The sequence below is a fragment of the Phyllostomus discolor genome, chromosome 8 (genome assembly GCF_004126475.2).
Source record: "Phyllostomus discolor isolate MPI-MPIP mPhyDis1 chromosome 8, mPhyDis1.pri.v3, whole genome shotgun sequence".
Taxonomy (NCBI): Eukaryota; Metazoa; Chordata; class Mammalia; order Chiroptera; family Phyllostomidae; genus Phyllostomus; species Phyllostomus discolor.
In genome coordinates, this window is record NC_040910.2 from 36,439,774 (window position 1) to 36,464,488 (window position 24,715).

Here is a 24,715-nt window from a genome sequence, read left to right on the forward strand (position 1 = left end):
AGACACAGACCCTGAAGACGGTCTGCAAGAACCAGACAGGACCTTGCATGTCCAACCAAAGCCGGAAGCGGGCACGTGATGTGCACAGGCTCTCGTCCAGCAGCGTGTGGTACGAAAGGATCCACACTCAGACCTTCTCACACCCAGCCCAGTGGTCTTTTCCCTCATCAAACTGCAGTATTTCCCACTCGCCTTAGATGAAGACAGACAGACAACCCCCGCCCACACACACACACTCCACTTGCAGTGTATCAACCTTGATTAGGGTATGTGAACAGTACATACAATCTCCCCCTGGTTTTTAGCATTCATTTATTCCTTCCTTCCTTCATTACTGTGTCTCTTCTGTGCTGAGTATAATTCTACACTATACACAAGGGGAGAGGAAATAGAAAGTCAACCCTCAAGGAGCTTCTCACAATTTAATAAGGAAGGCCATAAGAATAGCACAGATACCACAGGCGTTCAAGGGGATAAGACGTTTCTGGGTTTGGGCATCATGGAAGCCCTGATGGAAACCTGAACTTGGCATCTAATACAGCAAGTAGAGTAGCCTTTTGGGGAAGCCAGTTATTAAGAACTGAGCTCTTATTTTGCTTTTGAATGAGAGAGAAGACAGGGAGAAAAGCTAAAGAGATCAGAATAAGAGTGTGAACAAATTTTAAGACATTTTAGAAAATGTTTGATTCTTGTTAGTGTTTGATACCATTCTACCACTTGAGCTGTGGTGGAGTTGAACCAAGTTCTCCAGTGTTTCCATTGTTATAAACTTAGCCAAATAAAAAGTAACTCGAGCAGGCAGGGAAACACAGATGGCTGCTAAGGGCAATGTTTATTTAACTTTGCTAAGACCCCAGGCCAAAATGGGAGGTCAGACCAGTTCTAGCTTGGGTTGCCAGCGCCAACAGAGCGCAGCTGCAAAAATACACCTGACTCTCTGGGCTCCAGACCCGCCACCTGTAGCCCCTGCCGGTGCTCCGAAATGCCCTTCTAAGGGTGGTTGTGCCTGACGTGAGGGTGATCGTGAAATGCATGCCAACCTGACACCTGTACACCCGAGTGCAGGGTATGTAGTCGGGTAGGGAGGAGTTCGCGGCACCACTTTGTGGTTGAGGAAACCAAGGCCTAAAAGTGCTCGTTCAGGGCAAAACTGGAAGCCACACTTTCTAGTCCTGACTCTCCATCTGGGACTAGTCTCTCCTGGTGCTCAGTTCTATAAACCCAGCACCCCTGCTGCTTCCCCACTCCCCTCCGAGTCTGCCGTGATTCCCCCGCACGCCCACTGAATACTGAGTCCCTGAATTACTTGTCGCACTACCAGTAACAGGGGCAGGCCTCGCTGTCTAAGACATTATTAGCTCACTAAGTCCTCCTTGTTGGTGTGCCAACGGGCACTGAGGACTTAAGGGGGTACCTTCCCAGATAACCTGTTTGTCTTCAAGAAGTTTTCTGGGGTTCAAGACCCGAGGAAGGATTTGATGGGAATGCAGCCCCCGTCTTACCCAAACCCTCACTGCCCTTGGCCTGATTACCTCACTCTCTCAGGGTAGAAGAGAGCCATGCTCCACACCAGCATGCCTCCCCAGTCGTGGCCGATGAACACCGCCTGAAGGATGCCCTAGCGAAGGGGAAAGAAGGCAGCGAATGTGGGTGGGCTTCTGGGCTGAGGCGCCAAGACCCCAGGCCCCGAGTTCTCCTTAGGCCCGGTCCTGAGATGCGGTCCTTCCGTTCACTTCCCAGGGACTCCTCCACGGGCCGTGTGGCAACAAGGTCATTACAGCGTCAGGACGGGGCGGCCACACCAGGCCATGCCCTCTCAGGTGTCCCCAGCATACTCAAAGTTCCAAGGCCAATTCCACGGGACTGAGAATCCGCAGAGATCAGGGACTGGGATGTTTTCGCCTCCTTCACTAGTGCCCGGCACCGTGCCTGGTTATCATTCTGGGACCCCTGAGTCATATCAGATTCCTCCCTTGGCAATCACAGCCGCTCACAGGTGACCCATCGCACCGCTCTGAGGCTCCCGTAGCCATCCCTCCCCTGACAGTGCTTCCACTCCGCACCAGGACCAGCTGAGAGGGGGGCAGCGTGCCACTGAGCCGCCGCCCCAGGGGTGGCACGGGGCTCTGCGAAAGCGTATTCACAGATCCTCATTGAGTGGTTTCGAGTCTGACATTCCAAATGAAGTTAAATGAAGGCATTCGATTTTAGATATTTCAAAAGATATTTAAAAAGTTGTGAAATATTAGCCTATAGGATATTTTCTAAACTTCTTGACTCAAGCCAACAAAGGTATCCTATTCCCTGAAAGATGCTTTTCATGAAACAAAAAAAAACCCCCAAACTATCTCTACACAGTTCTCCAACATCTCTGTCTTTGTGATCCCTTCTGCTCCCCCCACCCCCACCCCTGAGTCCCACTGTCCCCGAGTGGGCCTTTCCGTGCCCCTGGAGAGCTCTGCAGCCGACACCTTGAAGGCACCATCTTGTCTTCAACTGCCCAGACCCAAACAGAATTCTCCAAAGAGTTCGGTTGAAAATGATTACTTACCAACTTATCCAGGAAGGTTACCATATCCTAAGAAAGAAAACACACACACAAATCAGGAACTGTATCCACCCACCTCAGCCATGTCAAGATTAGAATGACTGTGTTGCCTTTGTTATCGACTGAATTTTGTCTCCCTAAAACTCACAGGTGACGCCCTAACCCTCAGTGCCTCCAAAGGTGACTGTATTTGAGAAGACAGGGTCACTAAAGAGATGACAAAGTTAAAATGAGGTCATCAGGGCGGGCCCTCATCCAATCCAGCAGGTGTCTGCATAAGGAGAGGAGATCTGGGCGCATGGAGACTCAGGGAGAAGATGGCCACCTCCGAGCCTCGCCTGGAAGCCTCAGACAAAAACGTGCTAGCACCTTAATCCCAGACCTCTAGCCTCCAGAATGGCAAGAGATAAACCTGTTGCTGTAGCCACCGAGTCGGGGGTACTCTGTCACAGCAGCCCGAGCACACTGACGAAACGTTCGCACATTCCACTAGCTTTGGAGTTCTCTCCCTTCCCTTTCCAGCTTGCTCTCAGGAGCAGCAGAGCGGAAGAGGCAAAGGCTTGGAAACCGAGGGAGGAGACACAGACCCGACTGGAAACCAGGCTTCTACCTGCACTGCCCTTGTGAGATGCAGAGGCTGCGTGGGGGGCTGGTGGGGTGGGGGTGGGGGCTCCAGAGCTGTGACACTGAGATAGAGGCTCTTTGTAATTTTAGTGTAAGCAGTAGTGTTGCTGGTTTTCTGTCCCCCCCTTGACCCCTCCAGCCTTTGCTTTTGTTCTAAGGAAGTTTGGGTCGCAGACTCTCCTCACCTTTGCCCCATCCCCCCTTAAGCTCTGAGATGAGGGTCCCCCTCTGCGACAGTGCTTATGCCTGTCTTAGAATAGTCACTGACCCACACACTAACTCTTAGGTCTGGCCACCAACATCTATACCAAAATACAGTAATTTTTAAAGCTCCCAGGATGAAAAGACAATATGGGGGAGCGGCTAAAGGGAGAGCTATGGAAGCTAACGTAGGGTTCAGACCTGGCTCTACTGGCTGTTCCCCTCAGGCAATTACCCTCAGGCTATCACCTGGGACTCAGTTTCCTCTCCCATCAAATGCTGAGAGCAGGACTTGAGACACAGCAAACTTTCAGTAAGAATTAAACCTAAATGTTGTGAAATGATATTTTCCTGAGATTGAAGTGAACACCCACACTTCTGTCCTATATTGGCAAAAACACCAAGAGGAAAAAGATGTTACAGATGTTTCCCAAAGATCCTTCTTACCTTGCATAACACTTCCAAGGAATATTCTTCTATTTCTGCAATTAAAAAGAAAAGAAATGCATTCAATATGCAGGGCTAAAATTTAGCAACAGCCGAGAGGACCCTTTTACCAAAACAAAAGTTTGTGTTCAACCCTCAGATTGATGCAGCCCACTTGTTTCCGCTTTTGTTGCCTGTGCTTTTGGTGTCGGACCCATGAAATCATTGCCAAGACCAAGGTCACAAGGCTTTTCCCCTATTTTTCTTCTGGAAGTTTTAGCTTCAAGTCTTACATTTAAGTCTTTAATCTACTTTTGAGTTAATTTTTTGTAAGATAACGTGTAAGATAATGGTCCAATTTCATTCTTTTTATGTGCATAGCTCATTTTCTCAGTGTTTTCCCTATTGCGTGTTCTTGACACCCTTGCCAAAGGGTCAGTTGACCATATGCGTGTAGAATATGTGTGAATTTATTTCTGAGCTCCATATTCTGTCTTTATGCCAGTACCATACTGTTTTGATTACTGTAGCTTTGTAAAATATTTTGAAATCAGAATGTGTGAGTCCTCCAGCTTTGTTCTTTTTCCAGATTGGTTTGACTATGGTCTGTTGTGGATCCATATGAATTATAGAATTGTGTCTTCTTTTTCTGTAAAAAAAATGCTACTGGATTTTAATCAAGGTTGCATTAACTCTGTAGATTGTTTTGAGTAGTATGAATATTTTAACAATAAATGGTTAAATAAATGGTTTGGTTCTTGGCAAGTCCAGAAAGAAAAAGAAAAAAACAGAATTACCACAGAAGTAATTCAAGAAAATTTCCAAGAACCAAAAGATAAATGTATCCAGCAAAGTAGATGAAAAAAGACCTTTGTCACAGCACAAGATCATAAAATTTTAGAATACAACAAATAAAGAAAAGACCCTAGTGTCGAGGGCAAGAAAGAAAAAAACAAATGGTCACATAGACAGGTTTATGGATCAGAATGGCATGGGATTTCTTAGTAGCAACAAGGAAAACTAGAAGATAGTGAGACAAAGGCTTCAAATTTTTAGAAAAAATAATTTGTTATTTAAAACCTATTAACAAATGGTTTGAAACTCATACCCAAATGATCTGAACCAGATGTGTATGTATTCCAAATCATGCTTGGCTTTAGAATTCATAGTATATAAAATCTTCAATGATAGTTAATGTGTAAATTATGGTTTCCTTAAAAATTATAATTAGGGTATAACCGTAAGTTCCGGTTCCAGTGTCAGTGTGCTATTACTAATAGTGCCCCTTTTTACCTTTAATAGTGTTCGGGTTTGAATGAAAAACTGTGTTACTAAGCTATGCCAAGGGGAATCAGGGAACATTGCAGTATAGATGAATAAAAAGACACTTTAATTATTAAATTTGTTTAAAAACCTTAGACACCTTTCCCAGGTTTTTGAACTGAAGGCTGTCCTTCTGTCTAAAATGCTTCCGCATCATTCAACATCATAAGCAGCTGCTGAATCAACACCTCAACACTCAGGGGAAAATCACGGAGGCACTCTCCTGCTATGACAATCTGAGGGGCCTGGTCGGTGGGTCACCTGAGTGACCCAGGGCATCAGCCCACTTCTGCTGGCTTTAGACTCAACACAACAGGCCGAATGTGAACATGGGGGAAGCAGCTCAGAAAAGGGGTGCTGAGCAGCCGGGCTGGCTCACTGGGCCCACACTCACTGAGCAATGCTAACAGCATCGCTGACACCTGAAGGCACCAGGGGTTTGCTGCATGCCTGGCTGCTGCTTCATGTTGCCGCCTCCACACTTGGGATTCTTAAATAGTTTTGGGCTGAGGACCCCTCTGAAACTGATCAAAACAATGAAAATATGCTCATAAACCCACATGTGGCCTCAGGGGTTCACAGGCCCCCTGATACCTGTTCGTGGATAGACTCCCACTGGGGTCCATGGACGCTGGGTTAAAGATCTGGCCTGTAAATTACCTTATGATCTAACAATTTGACTTCTGGTTATATAACCTAAAGAAATGAAAAGAGGACCTCAAACAGATATTTGTGCACCCATGTCCACAGCAGCATTATTCACAATAGTCAAAAGGTGGACAACCCAAGTGTCCATCAATGGGTGAACTGATAAATGTGGTATATCCATTCAATGAAACATTATTCGGCCTTAAAAAAGAAGGAAATCATGATGCAACATGAATGAACCTTGAAGACATTATGCTAACTGAAATAAACCAGTCACAAAAGGATAAATACTATTTGATCCACTTATGTGAGGTCCCTAGTGTAGTCAAATTCATAGAGACAGAAAACAGAAGGGTAGTTGCTAGGACCTGGAGGGAAGGGGAATGAAGTTATTGTTTAGTGGGTAGAGTTTCAGCTCTGCAGGATGAAATATGTTCTGGAGCTGGACGGTACGTCCTACACTCTACATCCCCATCAGCCAGCAGGAGACACACTCAGGGCACAGACCACTGGGCTTCTTGTACTCATTCGGAACCCAAACTGCATAGACAGAGGACACTGCAGGCGAGAGGAGATGCAGACTCAGACCCCCTTGAAGGACTGCCTGCTCTGACCTGGGACCAGGGGAAGGCAGTGCAGCTGGAGAGCTGGGACAGTCTGAAAGCATGACCAACAGAGAACAGCAGTAAGCCAGCCAACCCACCAGGAGGAGCGGACGACTCTCCATAGCCTTTCAGGTCCACAGCCAGTACCCGGAAACCTGCCTGGGCCAGAGCAGGAATCTAGAAAACAAATAATTCAGGTGCACTCCAGTGTGGTCTTATAACTGTTTGACACTCCCTCTTTGTTTCCTCTCTCCCCCTCCTCTTTGTAACTGGCTCCATCCCAAGTGCCACGTGACATTACCTGGTATCTTCTCCATGGGATTGGAACGAGCCCACCTGGATAGGGCTGCCATGGGCGGTGGTAGGGTCTGTGCACTGCATCTAATGCTGCATCTAAGAGCACCTTTCTTAACAAAGACCTTGCAGATTTCTACAATCATTACAAAGACTTCCGGCAGGTGGCACAGAGTGAAGGAGTCTGCCTTTTTTTAATCTGCAAAGGTAGCATATGGGCTAGCACAGCTCTGAGGTCTCAAGAAATCTCCACCCCCAACATTTCTGAGGTCTCACAGCCAGACTTTGGTTTGGGCTTCTTAATGACATTCAGGCTGGGGCACACCATCTCGACAGGCTCCTTGCCTCACCCTGACTGGGGCATGCCTTCACCCAGTTTTCCTTACCTGGTACTTCCAAGAGAACCAGCTCTCAGGAAATCCATGGCAGAGGCACACGGCAGGGCCGGAGCCCATCTCTACAAAGTGCAGGTGCACCCCGGGCTGCAGGGGAGAGAGGTGAACAGGAAGGGGCCGCTGCGCCAGGCTGGGCAGAACAGGCCCCTCTTCTGCCGCAGTCCGGGCCGCCTCAGTGTATCTCCAGATCTTGCACAACCCACATTTCTCAGCCTAAGACCCCAGTGCTAGAAGATTTCTAAAAAGAGACAACTAGCCAAACTGCAATAAAAACACGTGGCTTTTATTGTAACTTATTTAAGAAGCTTGAAAAGAGTATAATGTTGGGGGGGGGGGCAAAACAAAACTATTTTGTCTCCTCCCTAAAAGGCCTTTATACTATCAGAGTTTCTGGTGTGGTTTGTCATATTTTCGATATTAAAACTTGGGATTAATTTTGTGCAGAGCATAATATTCATGCTGACATGCAGAATACCATAATTATTTTATTGAAAAGCTGTTTATCTCTTGAATATGAATTTTTTCAAGTTTGCTATACTTCTAGTACTTTCTGGACTACAGGGGTATGGCAGAGGCTGCTAGGGCTCAACATCCATGTTCCTCTCTTCTCCCTGGAACATGGCAGCATTTTCCAGACCTCCCCCCTGCCCCCCGACTTCCCGGCAGTGGATGTGGCCACATGACTGAGTTCTGGCCAATGGTATGTGAGTGGAGGAAGTGTGTGCTGTATCCAGGGCCTCTACACTGGCCCTCCCTCTCTTTTTCCATCTGTATCAGAATGGATTGGGCCTTGAGAAAGAGGGAATCAGCAGAAAAAAGGAGCCTGGGTGCTTGAATGACCACGTGGAGAGGGCCTACTGTCCAGCTGTCCAAGAAACAGACTCAGTGTTAAGCCACCGAAAGCTGGGGTTGGCCGTGAGGGCACTGAGCCTCCTCTGACCACAGTGGGGTCTAAGCAAACCAACCAAAGCTACATGTGGTCACAATATAGACTACTTTCCCCACATGCACCCACCTCCAGCTTTCTAGCGGAAATGAAGGAGAAAAATGAGTTTCCCATTATGGAAATTCACTTGAAACAATTCTGTTTCACTGCGTCTCAGACTTCGCCAAGCTGGTGTCCCAAGCTGGACGTCTCAGTCATGACTCCCAACAAGCTGTTTTGCTCAAGGAAATGTCAGGCTGACCTTTCACAAACCCTTTCACGGACTACAATCTTTTTTTATCAGAGTATGTTCCACAATCTTCCCTTTAGTACTTGGTAAAGGGAGGGAATTTAACTTTAAATGCCATACTCCTTATATTAAAAATGTTATACTGCCAAGGTCCAATCCAATGATCCTCATCTGCCTCTGTTCTAAGTGGATCCTAATTAAAGCCTCGTTCTGCTGCTTCATATTTGAACCAGCTGAGTAACTCAGCAAATACATGTGCTCCCCCCCTTAAATATGTTAATAAAATTGCCATAAAGCTGGAAAATGAGAAAGATCTATTACAACCCAGTTTGGGTTGCATTAGCTGCCAGTGGAGATAAATGCATGAGCACCCCCAAGCCTCGTCTCCACTGGGGTTCCCCAGAGGTCACTGCCCCAGCTGCTGAATTTGGAGTGGTGGCAGGGGGGTAGCAAGCTCTGACCACCTTCCTTCCAAGTCAAATGAGGAATCTATTGAAACTGGCTGGATATGCAAACATGAAGAGGATGACAAGAATAACCCTGTCCATGGGGTGGAAAACACCAGGTTACAGCCCAGACCCAGGCCCATGCCAAGAGCCCCTCACTCTTCATCAATATAGAGGTGAGGTGTGAAGGGTTATGAAATGCTCACCCCCCACACCCCAGTTTAGGACCACCCAGGGTTATAGGAGGGGCTGCACTGATGCTGACCCGTAGCTTCTACTACCACTTTTTTACACTCCAACTCCCGCTCATCCTTTGATGCCCACTTTGCCATGCCAGCTGAGCCATCCGCTGGCATTCAGGGTGCCGCCTGCCCATCACAGAGCCCGTTCTCAGTGCACCGGGCTGTCAGGCCCAGACCTCATCCTCTGACGTAACCACAAGGGCTTCAAATGTTTCTCTCAGTGGACCGTAAAGTTCCTCGGGCGATGGAAGACCCTCCGCTCACCTCGGCACTTCTCCCCATGCCCAGCCCACAGCAAATGCTCAATAAAAATCTGCAGGGCTCTCCTCTGGGACAGCAGGTCTCGCATGATCTGCATACCTGTTCAGATAAGGCCAGCGCCCCTCTTCATCTGCTACTATGCCTGTGGTCTGCCTGTGGTATTTTGATTAGCTTTTACAAGCACATTGAGAGAAGGACAATTGACCCTTGAACCACACAGCTTGAACTGTGTGCATAAGTAGCCCGTTGTTTCCTGAGCTCTCACAGCATCGGCCACACCCCTTTGCATATCCCAAGGCATGGTCTGTGTCTTTTGATTTTTGAGAAATGATACTCGTGGGAAATGCGATTTCCTTATAAACAGTGGCTATTCAACTGCCCTTGATATTTAACAAATGTCTCTGTGAGTCACTTTAGTGACCTGGTTAGAGAGCACTCAGCTGACCGAGAAAGAGCTCGCTGACTGAGAAAGAGCTCACTTACCTTTATCGGCACGTACCCATGGCTCACATCACTTGGGTGGCACAGGGCTGGGGGAGGGGCCGCTGCTTCGAGAAGCTGCAAGTAGAAGACACAGTGAGAGGTACACGGAGGGAGGCACCTGCAGCTTCCTTCCATGAGGGGTTCTCAGAGTTTCCAGAACTCCACCATGCTGGCACCAGAGGTGAGCTCACAGATGCCCTCTGCCATGGCCTCCTGAGTCCTCTCGGTGACTCGCCAACCCACCATCCTCTCCTGTAGTATCGATCTCATGATAAAGCTGTGGACGCTGAGATTCAGAGTGGTAAAAATTGTACCTACACTTGCCATCTTGGTAAATGCCAGGATTCAGACTGGTTCTGTTGGATTAGAACCCCGCTGGACTTCATCTCACCTTCCTGTCAGTTCCTCGGAGGCCTCTGGGTTCTGACCAGTGACATGCAGACAGAAGAGTATGGCCCATCAGCTGGGCCCATGGAGATCCCCACCCAATCCTCTCCATTCTCTTTTCCCTATTTTCTAGCTGAGTGTCTGGTGTGACCTATAGGAGGTGTTGACCTGTCAGTCTAGCCTGGGAAAAAGATAGGATTGGCTGGGGAGCTGGACCCTTCTGGAGTGTGCGGAATTTGGAGCCAGGAGATTTAAACAGAGGGAAGAGCAGAAACATGCCCCTTCTTCCCTTCCTTGGCCCTGTGGGGGCTGGCTCATGCCCAGGTGGAGTTGCGCACACTGGGCTACACCCCAGAGAACACTGCCCCAGCAGTGAACTGCAGGACACAGCGTCATCTTCCAAAGCTGCATGGATGGTCCCAGACAATGCTCCTCTTTTCCTCTGAGTTGCTTGGTACAAACAGGTGGGCTAGAGTGCTTGCAGACGGGAGGGCCCTGGAAGCCACATGGCCAGTGGGCAGGTGACAGGCTCCTGGTGTAAGAAGCTGTGGCACAGCATGATGATGTGTGCCCTGTGCGCAGACTCCAGCGAGACTGAGAGCAACCCACCCAGCAGCCTGTGCTCCAAAGAACAGAAAGGATGGAGCAAGACTTCTGGATATGGTTTTGGGTGTGAGTCTTTGGAGGAGCCAGGGAATTCTCTGGTCCCCCAAATTGTGCTACATTTTAAGAAAGACCCTTTTCCTTCCCCACCACCCTTTCTTTTCGGAATATACCTGTGTTTGGTGGTGGGCAGCCAACTCCATGTTTGTTCAGTAATACTTGGGCAAGGTTCTTTAAGGTTATGAAGTCATTAGATACACATTTTTATTTATTTGTTAAAGACAAAAAGTCAGTCATTCTGAGCAAAACTGTACCTCCTTCTGTTGAAATCTTAACCCTCAGGACCTCAGAATGCAACTACATTTGGCGATAAGGTCTTTAAACAGGGGACTAGAGTAAAAGAGATCACTGGGGTGGACGATGGGAGTCAGAATCTAATTTGACTGCATCCTTATAAGTAGAGATTAGGAGCCACACAGGGGTAGACCATGTGAAGACACAGGGAGAGGATAGCCATCTACAAGCCCAGAAGAGATGCCTCGGATGCTGCCAACACCCTAATCTTGGGTTCCTAGCCTCCTGGTGAGGCTGTTGTCTCAGACACCCAGTCTGTGCTATGTTATGGCAGCCCTAGGAAATGATAGCACTCCCTCCGAGAAAATGGTTGACACCTTTGCAGTCCATCTAGCTCAATCAAGTGTATGGATTCCCTGCTCTCTCCTATCCCATCACACTGACAGCCCTGAGCAAAGCACGGCATCACTGCAAAATGTCTGTAACTGTCACCTCTGGACTCCCTGGGATGGGTGATCTCAGGTAAGCTCAAAAGAACAAAAGGTGCCTTGGCTTTGGCAGAGCAGGCTAATTCCCACGCAGCCCCCCCAGGAGTATCATTAAGGAAATCCCATTCTTAATAAGAGGAACAGTTTTTACTCAAAAGCCTTCCTGTAGGCTGGCACGAGAGGTGTGCACCAGGAGAAGCCTAACAGCCACACCTGAGTGCCAGTGGCATGACCAGGCACATCAGGTGAGGCCTGGGCTCCCCACTGGGGTAGACCTAGCAGCTACACTCTGAACATTCACTCTGAAAAGGACTGGTTGGCTCGGAGAGCCTGACTCTGACGAGTATAGATTCTCACTCCCAGAGCATTGTTTCTCTGTTCATTGACTGCAGAGAAAGGAACCAGGTATTCGTCAAGGACACCATGATGACGGTACAGCAGGTAATGAACTCCCACCCGAGAGATCTGCGCCTGAGCGCCACGCCTGGAGCAACGAACTGCCCGAGCACCAGAGTCTCCTCTTCTTTCGCCTTGGGTGCCTCCACACAGACCAGTGGCAGGAAGTCTGACTCAGCACACACACACACAGTTACCTGTATCCCAGTTACTTTCTCCAGTTCTTGCAGGGCGACGTGGCTGTCTCGAACGAGGATGGTGACCATTCCTAAATTACGGGCTGGCTTCAGATTAGCCCCCATGTCATCCAACCAAACAACCTGAATCCAAATAGCATGGACACTAGCATTACTTTGACTAAAGCAAACCTCATGTGCAAAGGACAACACCAGAAAGAAACACATTAAAATATGAATAGAGGTGCCCTGGCCAACGCAGCTCAGTCAACTGGAGCATCGTCCAAAGGATTGCAGGTTTGATTCCTGTTCAGGGCACATGCCTGGGTTGCGGGTTTGGTCCCCCTTAGGCACATGCAAGAGAGAACTGATGGATATCTCTCTCTCTCCCTCCCTCCCCCTCTCTAACACCAATAAGCATGTCCATGGGTGAGGATTAAAAAAATGTGAATAGTGGCTATTTTATGAGATAAAATTAAAAATGATCTTTATTTTCATGGAACTGTTTATTCTTAAAATTAAAAACATTGAATTATGTAAGTATCACATAGACACACAGATATCCATGTTCCCACATACACCTACTGGTTTCAGCCTGAATTCTGAAACTGTGAGAAGATTAAGAAAGAGTGTAAATTACCAGAATGACATTAAAATTTATCTAGAAAAATCAACATTGATGAATTGACAAAAAACACATCTGGAAAAGAACCATAATAAACACAGATAAGAAAACTGCATAAAGGACTTCCGGCCAAGATGGGGACATAAGTAGACACACTGTGCCTCCTCACACAACCAAAAGAAGGACAACAATTTTAAAACAAAAACAACCAGAACTGACAGGAAATTGAACTGTATGGAAGTCCAACAACCAAGGAGTTAAAGATGACACACTCATTCAGACAATAGGAAGGGCAGAGACAGGCAGGCAGGCAGAGAGGACTCGTGGCAAGGTGATGGCTGGAGGACCCAGTGAGGTGGTGGATTATGGGACGGGGAGCACAAGCCAGTGGCTGGAAGACTGAGCGGTCCCACATTTGAGCACAGATAAACCGGGAGAAACAACTGAGGAATGGGATGGACTACACAACCCAGGGTCCCAGTGCAGGGAAATAAAGCCTCAAAACACCAACTGAAAACACCTGTGGGGGTTGAGGTGCCAGGAGAAACCCCCAGCCTCACAGGAGAGCTCGATGGAGAGACCCATAGGGTCCTAGAATGTACACAAGCCCACCCCCCAGGAACCAGCACCAGAAGGGCCCAATTTGCTTGTGGGAAGTGGGAGAAGTGACTAAAATTCAGCAGAGAGCAGAGCAAGCGCCATTGTTCCCTTTCCACCCCTTCCTTACATACAGTATCACAACCCAGTAACGTGGGTTGCCCTGCCCTGGTGGACACCTAAGGCTCTGCTCCCCATATGTAACAGGCATGTCAAGACCAAAAAAATGGCCCAAATGAAAGAACAGATCAAAGCTCCAGAAAAAATACAACTAAGCAATGAAGAGGTAGCCAACCCATCAGATGCACAGTTCAAAACACTGGTAATCAGGATGCTCCCAGAACTGGTTGAATTTGGTCGCAAATTAGATGAAAAAATGAAGCCTACACTAAGTGAAATAAAGAAAAATGTATAGGGAATCAAATCAATAGTGATGGGAAGAAAACTGGGACTCAACTCAACAGTGTGGACCAGAAGGAAGAAAGAAACATCCAATCAGAAAAGAATGAAGAAACAAGAATTCAAAAAAATGAGGAGAGGCTTAGGAACCTCCAGGACATCTTTAAATGTTCCCACATCTGAATTATAGGGGTACCAGAAGGAGAAGAAGAGCAACAGGTGGAAAAGTTATTTGAACAAATAATAAAGGAGAACTTCCCTGATCTGGCAAAGGAAATAGACTTCCAGGAAGTCCAGGAAGTTCAGAGAGTCCCAAAGAACTTGGACCCAAGGAGGAACACACCAAGACACATCATAATTACATTACTCAAGATTAAAGATAAGGAGAGAATCCTAGAAGCAGCAAGAGATAAGGAGGCAGTTACCTACAAAGGAGTTCCCATCAGACTGTCAGCTGATTTCCCAAGAGAACTTATAGGCAAGAAGGGGCTGGAAAGAAGTATTCTAAGTCATGAAAGGCAAGACCTACATCCAAGATTGCTCTATCCAGCAAAGCTTTCATTTAGAGTGGAAGGGCAGATACAGTGATTCTCAGATAAGGTCAAGTTAAAGGAGTTCATCATCACCAAGCCCTTATTATAAGAAATGTTAAAGGGACTTATCTAAGAAAAAGAAGATAAAAGCATGTATAGTAAAATGACAGCAAACTCACAATTATTAACAACCACACCTAAAACAAAAACAAAAACAAACTAAGCAAACAACTAGAACAGGAACAGAACCACAGAAATGGAGATCACATGGAGGGTTATCGACAGGGGAGTGGGAACAGGAGAGAGGAGGAAAAGGTACAGAGAATAAGTAGCATAGATGGTAGGTAGAAAATAGATAAGGGGAGAGTAAGAATAGTATGGGAAAACTAGAAGCCAAAGAACTTATATGTATGACACATGGACATGAACTAAAGGTGGGGAATGTGGGTGGGAAGGGGTGTGCAGGGTGGAGGGGAGTGAAAGGGGAAAAATGGGACAACTGCAATAGCACAATCAATAAAAAATATTTAAAAAGAAAAAAAGAAAACTGCATAAAGCCACAAAAGGTGAAAAAATGTTTGGTACTAAAAAAAGAAATTGACAAAAAAGACATATCAATGAGATAGAAGAGAGTCAAGAAATAGACCCAAATACAAATTATAGTTTAGTTTCTAATAAAGGTGTCATGTCTAATCAATGAGGAAAAAGATTATTAAAAAGATTATTTAATTATTTTATCAATTTGAGGGAAAAAGTGGATCCTTCATATCTTACTTCCAAAAATATTTTGAATGGATCAAAGGTTTAAATTTCAATAAAAATAAAAGGTCCTTAGAGGTGTAAAAGAAAACATGGTGTCTTTATTTACAATCTTGGATTAGGGCAGGCCTAGACTTCTAAGCAGCTTATCCAACCCAAAAGCCCTCTGTGAAAAGACATTCATTTATAGGCATGCTAAAGTTGAGAGTGTTGTTACAGTGCTTAACCTGGGTGTCGAGGAGAGCGGAAGCAAAGTTCTAGAGGAGAAGACAAGGGTTCTGGGAGTATGGAGCCTGGCAAGGATTCCCAATGACAGGGCTCGGGATTCCATCTGATCAGGTGTGGGTGCGGTAGGGCCAGTGAAAGGGTCAGAAACAGCAGGGGAAGGAATTTAATCTTGGTTCCAATTGCCTTTTTGAAGATGACAGGAAGGGAACACAATGAAACAAGTGCTTTAGAATAGGCCATCTAGAGACAGTGTGGAGACAGAATGTAGGGGTGCTGGGGTGCTAGAAGACTGCTGTGATATTGGAGCCCATTCCTGCTCACCCTTTGGAGTGGTGATCCCAACTAGCCTTGTGGTCTTGGGAAAATCTCTCAGAGTTGCAGTGTTTTTACAGGCAAACTGAGGCAGCTGGTCTAAAAGCTTTCAACAATACCTATTTTGATCAAGGTCCTGTAAGAGCCACAGAGAGCAGTCAGATGCCCACCTCTGGTAGAACTTTCTAGAAGGGATGGGTAAAAGTCTACAGGAGTCCTGGCCTGAGAGAAGTGGAACCTGCCACTGGACCTAGAGCCATCTGCCAGGCCCCAGATATCCCCCACTTGCTTACTCCTCCTAGATTTTTCTTGATTACCATATCTCTAGAACAGCAATCTCCACTGCAAGACAGCATCTACTACACACCTCATTGGGGCTGGCCTTCAAGGTGTCCAGCACAAACTTGTAGATCTGAGGATCAGGCTTGGCCATTCCGATCCGACATGACTCTATCAGCAGGTCAAAGTGTGTCTTCAGTTCACACATCAGCTGGGCCCAGCAGCTTCTCTGGGTGCTGTCATCCAGCCAGTTGTTGGTGAGGATGCAGGTTGTCAATCCTGAGTGAGAAGTAACCCGTGAACAGACCAGCTACAGAACTTTGCTCTAAGAAGCTCTGGGTGGAGTCAAGTAGGGTTCTGCTCACTTATACCAGTTTCCTGATGCTTGACACCTAAGTTGATAAACTGGAAAAGAATCATCTTTACCCTTAAGCACCTCCTGAACAGGGGCATGAGAGCCAGCCCATTGTGTTCATTAGGGCTTTCAGAAGCCAAGATAGAGGTGCTACATGCCTTACTTCCTTGCAGTTGTAGAGCAAGTGGTTGTGACATTTGTCAGTTCATTCAATCCTCACCCCATTTGCACTGGGAAGGTCAGATCTTACCATCCTACTTCTGCTGATGAGCAAGCCAGAAGCTCAGAGAGTTGACAAGCTGTGCCACTCACACAGGGAAGGCAGCGCCACACGGGGCCCAAACCCTGCCTTCAAGGTGCCACTCCACTGCACCTCCTGGTCTATGCTATTGCGGACTCTGCGCCTGTGTTTCAAACCACCTGCTTTGGCTTTCAGGGACTGCATTCCCATGTCAAAACTAGAGAAATGTAAATAGACATAGCAGTCCCCTCAGGCTTTCTCTGTCTAAACAGGGAGAGCAAGACCCAGGAGATACTGGCAATGAGACAGCTAAGTCAAGGGTGTGACACTTCCCATGTAATATGAGTGACAAATATGGACATGGATGGCTCAGCCACAGTCAGGGAAGTCTACTGATAAGTGGGTGGAATGACTCCAGATACACCTGTGGAGAAGAGCCGGGCTCTGACACCAAATGAATGGCTGTTGAACGAGCATGAGCTCAAGTCATAGACCATTTGACACCATCTCAGTCCAGGTCAGCCAACTCATAGCTCATTACTGTGCCAACCAGAGGTTGGGAAAACCATAATTGCTGAAAACACCTTATTTTTAAATTATTGTGGCAAGATGTTGGGTCACTTGGGTCATTACTTCTGTCATCTTCGTCAGAGGGACAGAAGTTTGCTCACAAGGCACGCTCTGGCATAAATCGCTTGGTTACGTAAAACTTTCATTTTCCCAGCCATTCTGAGGGTGTTGCTTTTTGCCATTGGGTATAACTAACTCTGGGGCTATGTTTTAAGAACAGCTTTCCATCAAGGTCTGGAAGATTTGTGATCTCAAAACACATTTAGATATACTCTGACCTACGCTTGCCAGAGGTCCTGGTGTGGCTGGCTCAGAAGACGGCCAGGACCGGATCCTTACCCTTCTTCCTGAGAGTGAGGGCTGCCTGGAGCATGGGGTGGTTGATCTTCCTTTTTGAAATCGCCTTTTGAAAGACTTGAGTTATGGAGAAATTCTCAGGGAGGGCAATTCCAGAATCCTTGGAGTGTTTCCTGCAGTCTTCTTCTGTGAGTGACATCCACTGTAGAAGGAAATTGCCAAGGGACTGTCAATTGGTACAGTCACTTGGAAAAGCTTTTAGCAGCATTTACTAAAATCTGAACATATGCATTCGGTGTGATCCAGTAATTTTACTCCTGGACACATACCCAGTGGAAATGTCTACATATGTTCACTGCAACACGCACAAAAATGTTCACAGTAGCATTATTCCGTAGAGCCCCACGCTGGAAAGTACTCAAGTGCCCCTCGTATGGGCTGAATTGTGCCCCACCCCCCAATTCCTGGTGAAGAAGTCCTAACCCCCAGGACCTCAGAACGTGACTGTCCTTACAGACAAGGTCTTTAAGAGGTGATGAGGGTAAAATGAGGTAAATGGTTTGGCCCTAATCCAATCTGACTGGGGTCCTCAGAAAAACAGGAGACTAGGACACAGACCCTGGCAGAGGGGAGACCTTGTGAGGACACAGGGAGAAGACAGACATCTGCATGCCCAATAGAGAGGGCTCAGAAGAGGCCAACCCTGCAGGCGTCTTCATCTTGGGCTATCAGCCTCCAGAGCTATGCTATACATAGTCTTCAAACCCTTTGCTCCCATTCTGTCTTGAACACACTCTATCAAACTTCCATCTCCGCATTCCAGAGACTTCTCTCGTCAGGGTTACCAGTGACGTTCTCATTGTGTTGTTGTGTCTGACGGGCACTCACCAGTCTTCATTTTACTCGATCTATCAGCTGCATCTAACACAGTTGATCATACTCTTCGTCTAAAGCTTGATCACCTCATGGCTTTCAGGACTGCACTCTTCTTGGTTTTCCTCTTACACATTCCCTATCTCTGAAAGCCGGGTCCTCCTCACCAACCTGACCTTTAACATCAGAGTACCCAAGACTCTGACCCCTTCTCTTCTCCATTTACGTTCCCTTTCTCCATGACCATGTTGAGTCCAATGGTGTTAAAAATACCATCTACCTGCTGAAAATATATATGCATTGATCCACCCTCAACCTCTTCCTTGAACTCTGGGTTTGTATATCCAGCTGCCTATTCCACACTCTACTTGGATATCAGTAAGCATATCAAATTAAAATATCCCAATCTGAGTAGCTGACTTCCCAATCCCTGCAGCCGTCATGCCTGTTTCATTTAAGAGCAACACCTACTTCCTGTCTGCTTTGGCCAGAAGCCTGAGTCATCCTTAACTTCTCTCTCCTGCCTCTCACTCAATCCGTCAGGAAAACCTATTGAACCTACCATCAAAATAGTCCCAGAACGTGACCACTTTTTACTACTCCTACCAATATTACCTTAGTGCAAGCCGCCATCCTCTCTCTCCTGGACTTTCCAATAGCTGTCTTAACTAGTCTCTGTACGACTGTCCTTGCCTTCTAAGTATATTCTCACAGCAGCCAGAGTGAGGTTTGAAAAATGTAAGTCAGATAACATCACTTTGCTGCTCAAAAATCTCCCAATGCCTTTCCATCTCACTCCGGGTGAAAAAAAAAAGAAAAAGAAACAGAATGGAAAAAGAGATTGAAGTATATCCACATAATAAAAGACCACGGAGCAAAAAAATAAAACTATCTACAACTTCACATGATAACATCTATAATTCTCCTAAATATAATGTTGAGGGAAAGAAACCAGATACAAAAGAGCATGTCTGCACGAACACTTCCATGAAGAGCAAAGTCGGCAGGAGCGATCTAAAAAAGGTGGGAGTCGGGACGGTGGTCGCTCTCGGAGAGCTAGCGTGCGGAAGGGGCGTCAGAGGTGACTGTGGTGCCAATAATGTTTTACTTCTCGATCAAGGTGCTGGTGATAAGGTGTCTTCAGTTTGAAAATTCATCAAGCTATACACTTTGTTTCTTTTTATTCATACAGTATATATGAAAGTTAAAAGATGAATTCATTCCTAAGGTGTAACTCTTTAAAAAACTAAGGAACCCAAGTAGCCTTTATCATAGTATAATTAGGTTTTTCAGACCTCTTCCTCTAACCTATTAGAGTTTCACAGAAGCTACACAAAGGCTAAAGAAGTCTGAATGGGTACAGGATTTTCATAGCAAGTACTGAAAATTCCCTCTATCATTCCTATGTTCATTGAAAATATACAGGGTCCGGCAGAAGTAAGGCCTGCTTGAGTGTGGTTGGTAGGGTAATAATATGGGTGTAATAATTTACAGTTTTAATTTGAACATTTCACCTAAAATGTCACACGGTATGCTTGAGTGTGCTATTGTTATGTTACAGAATTACATGCTTATGATTTTCCAGTAAAAGGTTGTGTCATTAAAAAGGGTGTTATTTGTGCCGGATCCTGTATAGTATTTCCTTCTTTCATTATCTTCCAACAATATTACTGCAGATTTTTTTATTGATTCAAGCTTACTAACATTTATTCCCAATAATATCTTTCCAATTTTTATTCACCTGTGTGTGCACGAGAGAGAGAGTTTTAAAGTGACTGCAATTAATTATACCTCCCACACTAAGCCCCAACTTGCCTTCTCAGGAAAAGTGGGCTCTTGATTCCCACTACAGCAGTCGTCAAACTCTCTGGCTGACCTACAGGTGACTGTCATTCATAAAAAATTTTAAATGTATAGATGGGTTTATCTGTGTACTTACAGAGTACATTCTCAACAGTCTTTCTTCCTTGAGGCACTAAAGAGAATTCAAATGGTTTTCAATCCTGATTACTTTGTTAGAAAGTAACTGAGGTTATAGTAACAATAATAACTATTATTTTTTGAGCACTTACTATGTGCCAGGCACTGTAATAAGCACTTTTCCAGCTTTATAACAACCTATGAAATGGATACTATTATCACTCTCATTTGATAGATGGCAAAACTGAAATTTAACACCCCTCCTCCCCAGTGGCCCTGTCTAAAAATAACTATTCCAATAAAAATGTGAAAAAAGTGGAACCCTTGGACACTGCTGGGGGAATATAAATGGCGCAGCAGCTATAGAACACAGTATGAAGGTTCCTCAAAAAATTAAAACTAGAACTATCATATGACCCAGCAGTTTCACCTTGGTGTATATGCCCAGAAGAACTGAAAGTAAAGTCTCAGATGTTTACACCCATGTTCTTAGCAGCATTATTCACAATAACCAAAGCTACAAGTAACCCAAGTGTCCATCAATGGATGAATGGATAAACCAAAGGCAGTATATACATTCATAGATAAATGGAATCCAAGTTGCATTTATCACAGTGTAATTTCATTCCTCTGAAGAAGGACATCCTGTTGTATGCTACACCCTGGATGAACCCTGAAGACATAATACTAAGTAAAATAAGCAGTTCCACAAATATTGCACAACCCCTCTTACATAAGAGCAGTTACCTAGAGCACAGAGACAGAAAGTCTCGGTAGAGACAGAAAGGTAGTGCAAATCGGTGACTGGGTGGGGGAGGTGAACAGGAAGTTATTATTTAATAAGTATAGAATTTCAGCTTTGCAAGATGAAAAAAGTTCTGGAGATGGATGGTGTGCAGTGTGAATATACTTAACACCACTGAATTGTATACTTAACAACAAAGCTGGTAAATTTTATGGTATGTGTATTTTACCATAATTTAAATTAAAAAAAAAAAACACTACTCTGGCTATTGTAACTCCCTGGCCTAGATCTTCAAAGGTTTGAAAATTTCCTAGTCATTGGGGTATGTCCCTCTGCTTGTCCCAAAAAGACAACAAACCAGTCCAAGATGTCTCTCTGGGTCACCAGCCCGTCCTGTGAGTTAAATGCTGTAAAGGGGAAGTGGGTAAAGCAGACACAGCCCTGCCCTCACCAGGCAATGGTCAGTGCAGGAGACATCTTCTCAAGGGAGTCTACAAGGTGTCCCCTCACCTGGGAAAACGTGATCTCTCCCCTCATGACACGGTCAATGGAACCATCCGACTCTCCTTTCTGGAAAACTCCATTCAGAAAGCCTCTGGAAGACACAATGTCATGAACATTCCAAAGACTTCATCACAGCGGCATATGGGGACAGACACTATCGATGGTAGGCAGTTAGACAGGCGTGAGCAGAACAAGGACAATAGGCTGGGTATAGAATGAAGGTCACCAGGGTGGAAAGCCTTGGGTGCTAGCAAGAGGCAAAAATGGGGAAAACATGAACCTCAAGCACCCAGGGTAACCTTCCCTCCCCTATCGCTGGCCATGTACAGTGGTCCCTCACCTATCGCAGGAGTTATGTTCCAGAGACCCCCGCAATAGGTGAGAATCCGCGAAGTTGTGTTACAGTTATTTTATTATTTATATATATTTTAAGGCTTTATAAACCCTTCCCACACTCCTATAAACCCTTCCCACACTCCTATAAACCCTTCCCACACTCCTATAAACCCTTCCCACTCTCTTATTAACCTTTCCCACACTCTTATAAACACTTCATATGCTCTTAAACACTTTCTACACTCTTAAACCTATGTAATTTTAACAACATATAAAATTCTATACCGCAAAATCCTGCAATACAGCGAAAACTCCACAATATAGAATTAAATACATTTTTTAAAAACCCGCGATACAGTGAAGCCGCAATAAGTGAAGCGCCATATAGCGAGGGATCACTCTAGTTTGGCCCCGCCCTTTATCTTTCATATCACTGGTCATGGGGCTCGGGCCTTCCCCTGGTCTTTCCACCCCTGGCATGTCACTAGTCATGCAGTAGACCCCCATAGAGGAGGAACAAGGGGCAGGAGAATAGCCTCATATGACCTCCATATAAGTCCTTGCACAACCACTCCCTTCAGCATTAACCCCCAGGGACAACCGCTGTCCCTCACAGCTACCCCTCAGTTGTGTTTCAGCTCCAGGCCCAGAAAAGCAACAAAACCAGACAAGCGATGTCATGGCTGACCTCAGGACCAGCTGCAATGACTACTGACCCTGATGCTGACCAATCGGTGGAGACCATGACCCTGAAAGGAACCCCTGCAAAAGCTGATGAATATTCTATGAGATCCTCCCCTAGAACTCCCCTAAAATCTCCTTAAAAGCCCTTACTTAGGATGGAGGACCCTCTCAGTAGCACACCTGCAACTTTCCCACCCTCCCCTCCAACCCACCCCCACGTGTTACATTTACCTTCTATCTCCTAAGTTCCAAAGGCCCCCTTTTGCCTCTGTAACTTGTTTCCTGAGCCCGTATCTTCTACCTTTGTGACCTCCTAAATAAGTTCTACCATATAGTTTGAGTCTTGGCTCTGAATTCTTTCTTAGCCAAAACTCAAGTACCAAGGTTGTTGATCAAGGTCTGGTCTGACTCTCCCAATAAAACACCTGGCGCCATTTTCTCCTTATCAATATATCCACAGACAAACTGCTATTAGAAGGCATTCTGCCACGGACGGAACGGAGCTGAGTATTCTGAAGATGACTTCCTTTTCTGAGTTCCTTCTACCTCATGCCAACGTTTGAAAATTGGACTGTATTTTGAGTGATGTCAGAATAAGCCTAACATTTTAAATATCTGTTAGTATGGATACCATTTAATATAATTTTAAAAGTTAGTGATTCTGTAAATTGTGTTATTGGAGTTAAATTGTGCTGTATGATGAACTGGTGCTTTCTTTGAGGTAGGAAAAAAGCCTTCCCGATACCAACCACCAAATGCTCCTCATGCCCGCAACACTTTAGTAAGTGCTGTAGAGAACACAGGAAAGAAATGAAATCTGGTCCTATTCACTAAGATATTTAATTTGATGGAAAGCATCACACTGTTGTCTGACAATTAGAAAACAATCTGACTTCATTAGCAGCCAGCACTTGTTTTTGTTGATGTACTGATGGCAGAAGGCAGCCATTCGGAGAGATGGGAGGTGGTATCTCATGGTGGTTTTAATTTTCGTCTCTCTGATCATTAGTGATATTGAGCTTTTTTTCATGTGTGTATTGGCCATCTGTATGCCCTTCTTGGAGAAATGTCTATTCAGGTCCTCTGCCCATTTTTAAATTGGGTTGTTTGCCTTCCTGGTGTTGAGTTGTATGAGTTCTTCATGTATCTTGGAAATTAAATTCTTATCAGATGTATCATTAGCAAATATGTTCTCCCATTCAGTGGGTTCCCTTTCCATTTTGTTGATGATTTCTTTCACTGTGTAAAAGCTTTTCAGTTTGATGTAGTCACATTTGTTTATTTTCCCCTTTGTTTCCCTTGCCCTAGAAGATACAATGGCAAAGATATGATTTCAAGAGATGTCTGAACTTTAACCATCTATGTTTTCTAGGATTTTTATGGTTTCATGACTCACATTTAAGTTTTCTTATCTATTTTGAGTTTATTCTAGTGTGTGGTGTAAGTTGATGGTCTAGTTTCATTTTTTTTGCATGTACCTGTCCAGTTTTTCCAACATCATTTATTGAAGAGACTGTCTTTACTTCATTGTATGCCCTTGAATCCTTTGTCAAATATTGACTATAAAGGTATGGGTTTATTTCTGGGCTCTCTGTTCCATTTAATTGACCTATGTGCCTGTTCTTATGCCAGTACCATTTTGATGACAGTGGCCTTGTGGTATAATTTGTTATCAGGTATTGTGAGCCCTCCAACTTTGTTCCTCTTTCTCAAGATTGTTGAAATTATTTGGGGTCTTTTTTGGTTCCATATAAATTTCTGGAATATTTGTTTTAGATCTGTGAAATATGCCATTGGTATTTTAATAGGAACTGAGTTGAATCTACAGATTGTTTTGGGTAGTATGTTAATTTTTCCAATCCATAAATACAGTATATGTTTCCACTTATTTGTATCTTCTTCAGTTTCTTTCTTCAATGTCCTATATTTTTCCAAGTACAGATTTTTTGCCTTCTTGGTTAAGTTTATTCCTAGGTATCTTATTTTTGTTGTTGTTGTTGTTGCAATAGTAAATGGGATTGTTTTTTTAAATTTCTCTTTCTGATAGTTCATTATTGATATATAAAAATGCCACCAATTTTTGAATGTTGAGTGTTATCCCATTACTTTACCCAATTCCCTTATTAGATGGAGTAGTTTTTGGTGGAGCATATAGGGTTTTCTATGTACACTATCATGTTGTCTGTAAATAATGACAGTTTTATTTCCTCCTTTCCAAGTCGGATGCCTTTTATCTCTTCTTGTCTAATTGCTGTGGCTTTGACCTCCAGTAGTCTGATGAATAAGTGTGGTGAAAGCGGACACCCTGTCTTGTTCCTGATTTTTAGGGAAATGCTTTTCATTTTTGCCCTTTGAATATGACTTTGGCTGCAGGTTTGTTATTTATGGCCTTTATTATGTTGAAGTATGCTCCCTCTGTTCCCACTTTGCTGGGTGTTTTTAT

At 45.1% G+C, this 24,715-nt stretch overlaps 1 protein-coding gene across 4 annotated transcripts in view; it reads right to left on the bottom strand.

Annotated features, from left to right (window-relative positions):
• Nucleotides 1–24,715, bottom strand: part of EPHX2 (epoxide hydrolase 2) — a 50,885-nt gene that overhangs the window by 22,335 nt on the left and 3,835 nt on the right. For 3 of the 4 annotated variants that reach the window (XM_036032058.1, XM_028520344.2, XM_036032061.1), the window contains exons 2-11: nucleotides 21,259–21,343; nucleotides 17,253–17,412; nucleotides 15,836–16,026; nucleotides 12,037–12,159; nucleotides 9,672–9,746; nucleotides 7,056–7,151; nucleotides 6,474–6,552; nucleotides 3,821–3,855; nucleotides 2,552–2,578; nucleotides 1,533–1,618 (exon numbers count right to left, since the gene is read on the bottom strand). In XM_036032058.1, the coding sequence (XP_035887951.1) occupies nucleotides 1,533–1,618; nucleotides 2,552–2,578; nucleotides 3,821–3,855; nucleotides 6,474–6,552; nucleotides 7,056–7,151; nucleotides 9,672–9,746; nucleotides 12,037–12,159; nucleotides 15,836–16,026; nucleotides 17,253–17,412; nucleotides 21,259–21,343 (957 nt within the window). The remainder of the gene's footprint in view (nucleotides 1–1,532; nucleotides 1,619–2,551; nucleotides 2,579–3,820; nucleotides 3,856–6,473; nucleotides 6,553–7,055; nucleotides 7,152–9,671; nucleotides 9,747–12,036; nucleotides 12,160–15,835; nucleotides 16,027–17,252; nucleotides 17,413–21,258; nucleotides 21,344–24,715) is intronic. The other variant, XM_036032060.1, reaches the window with a different exon arrangement.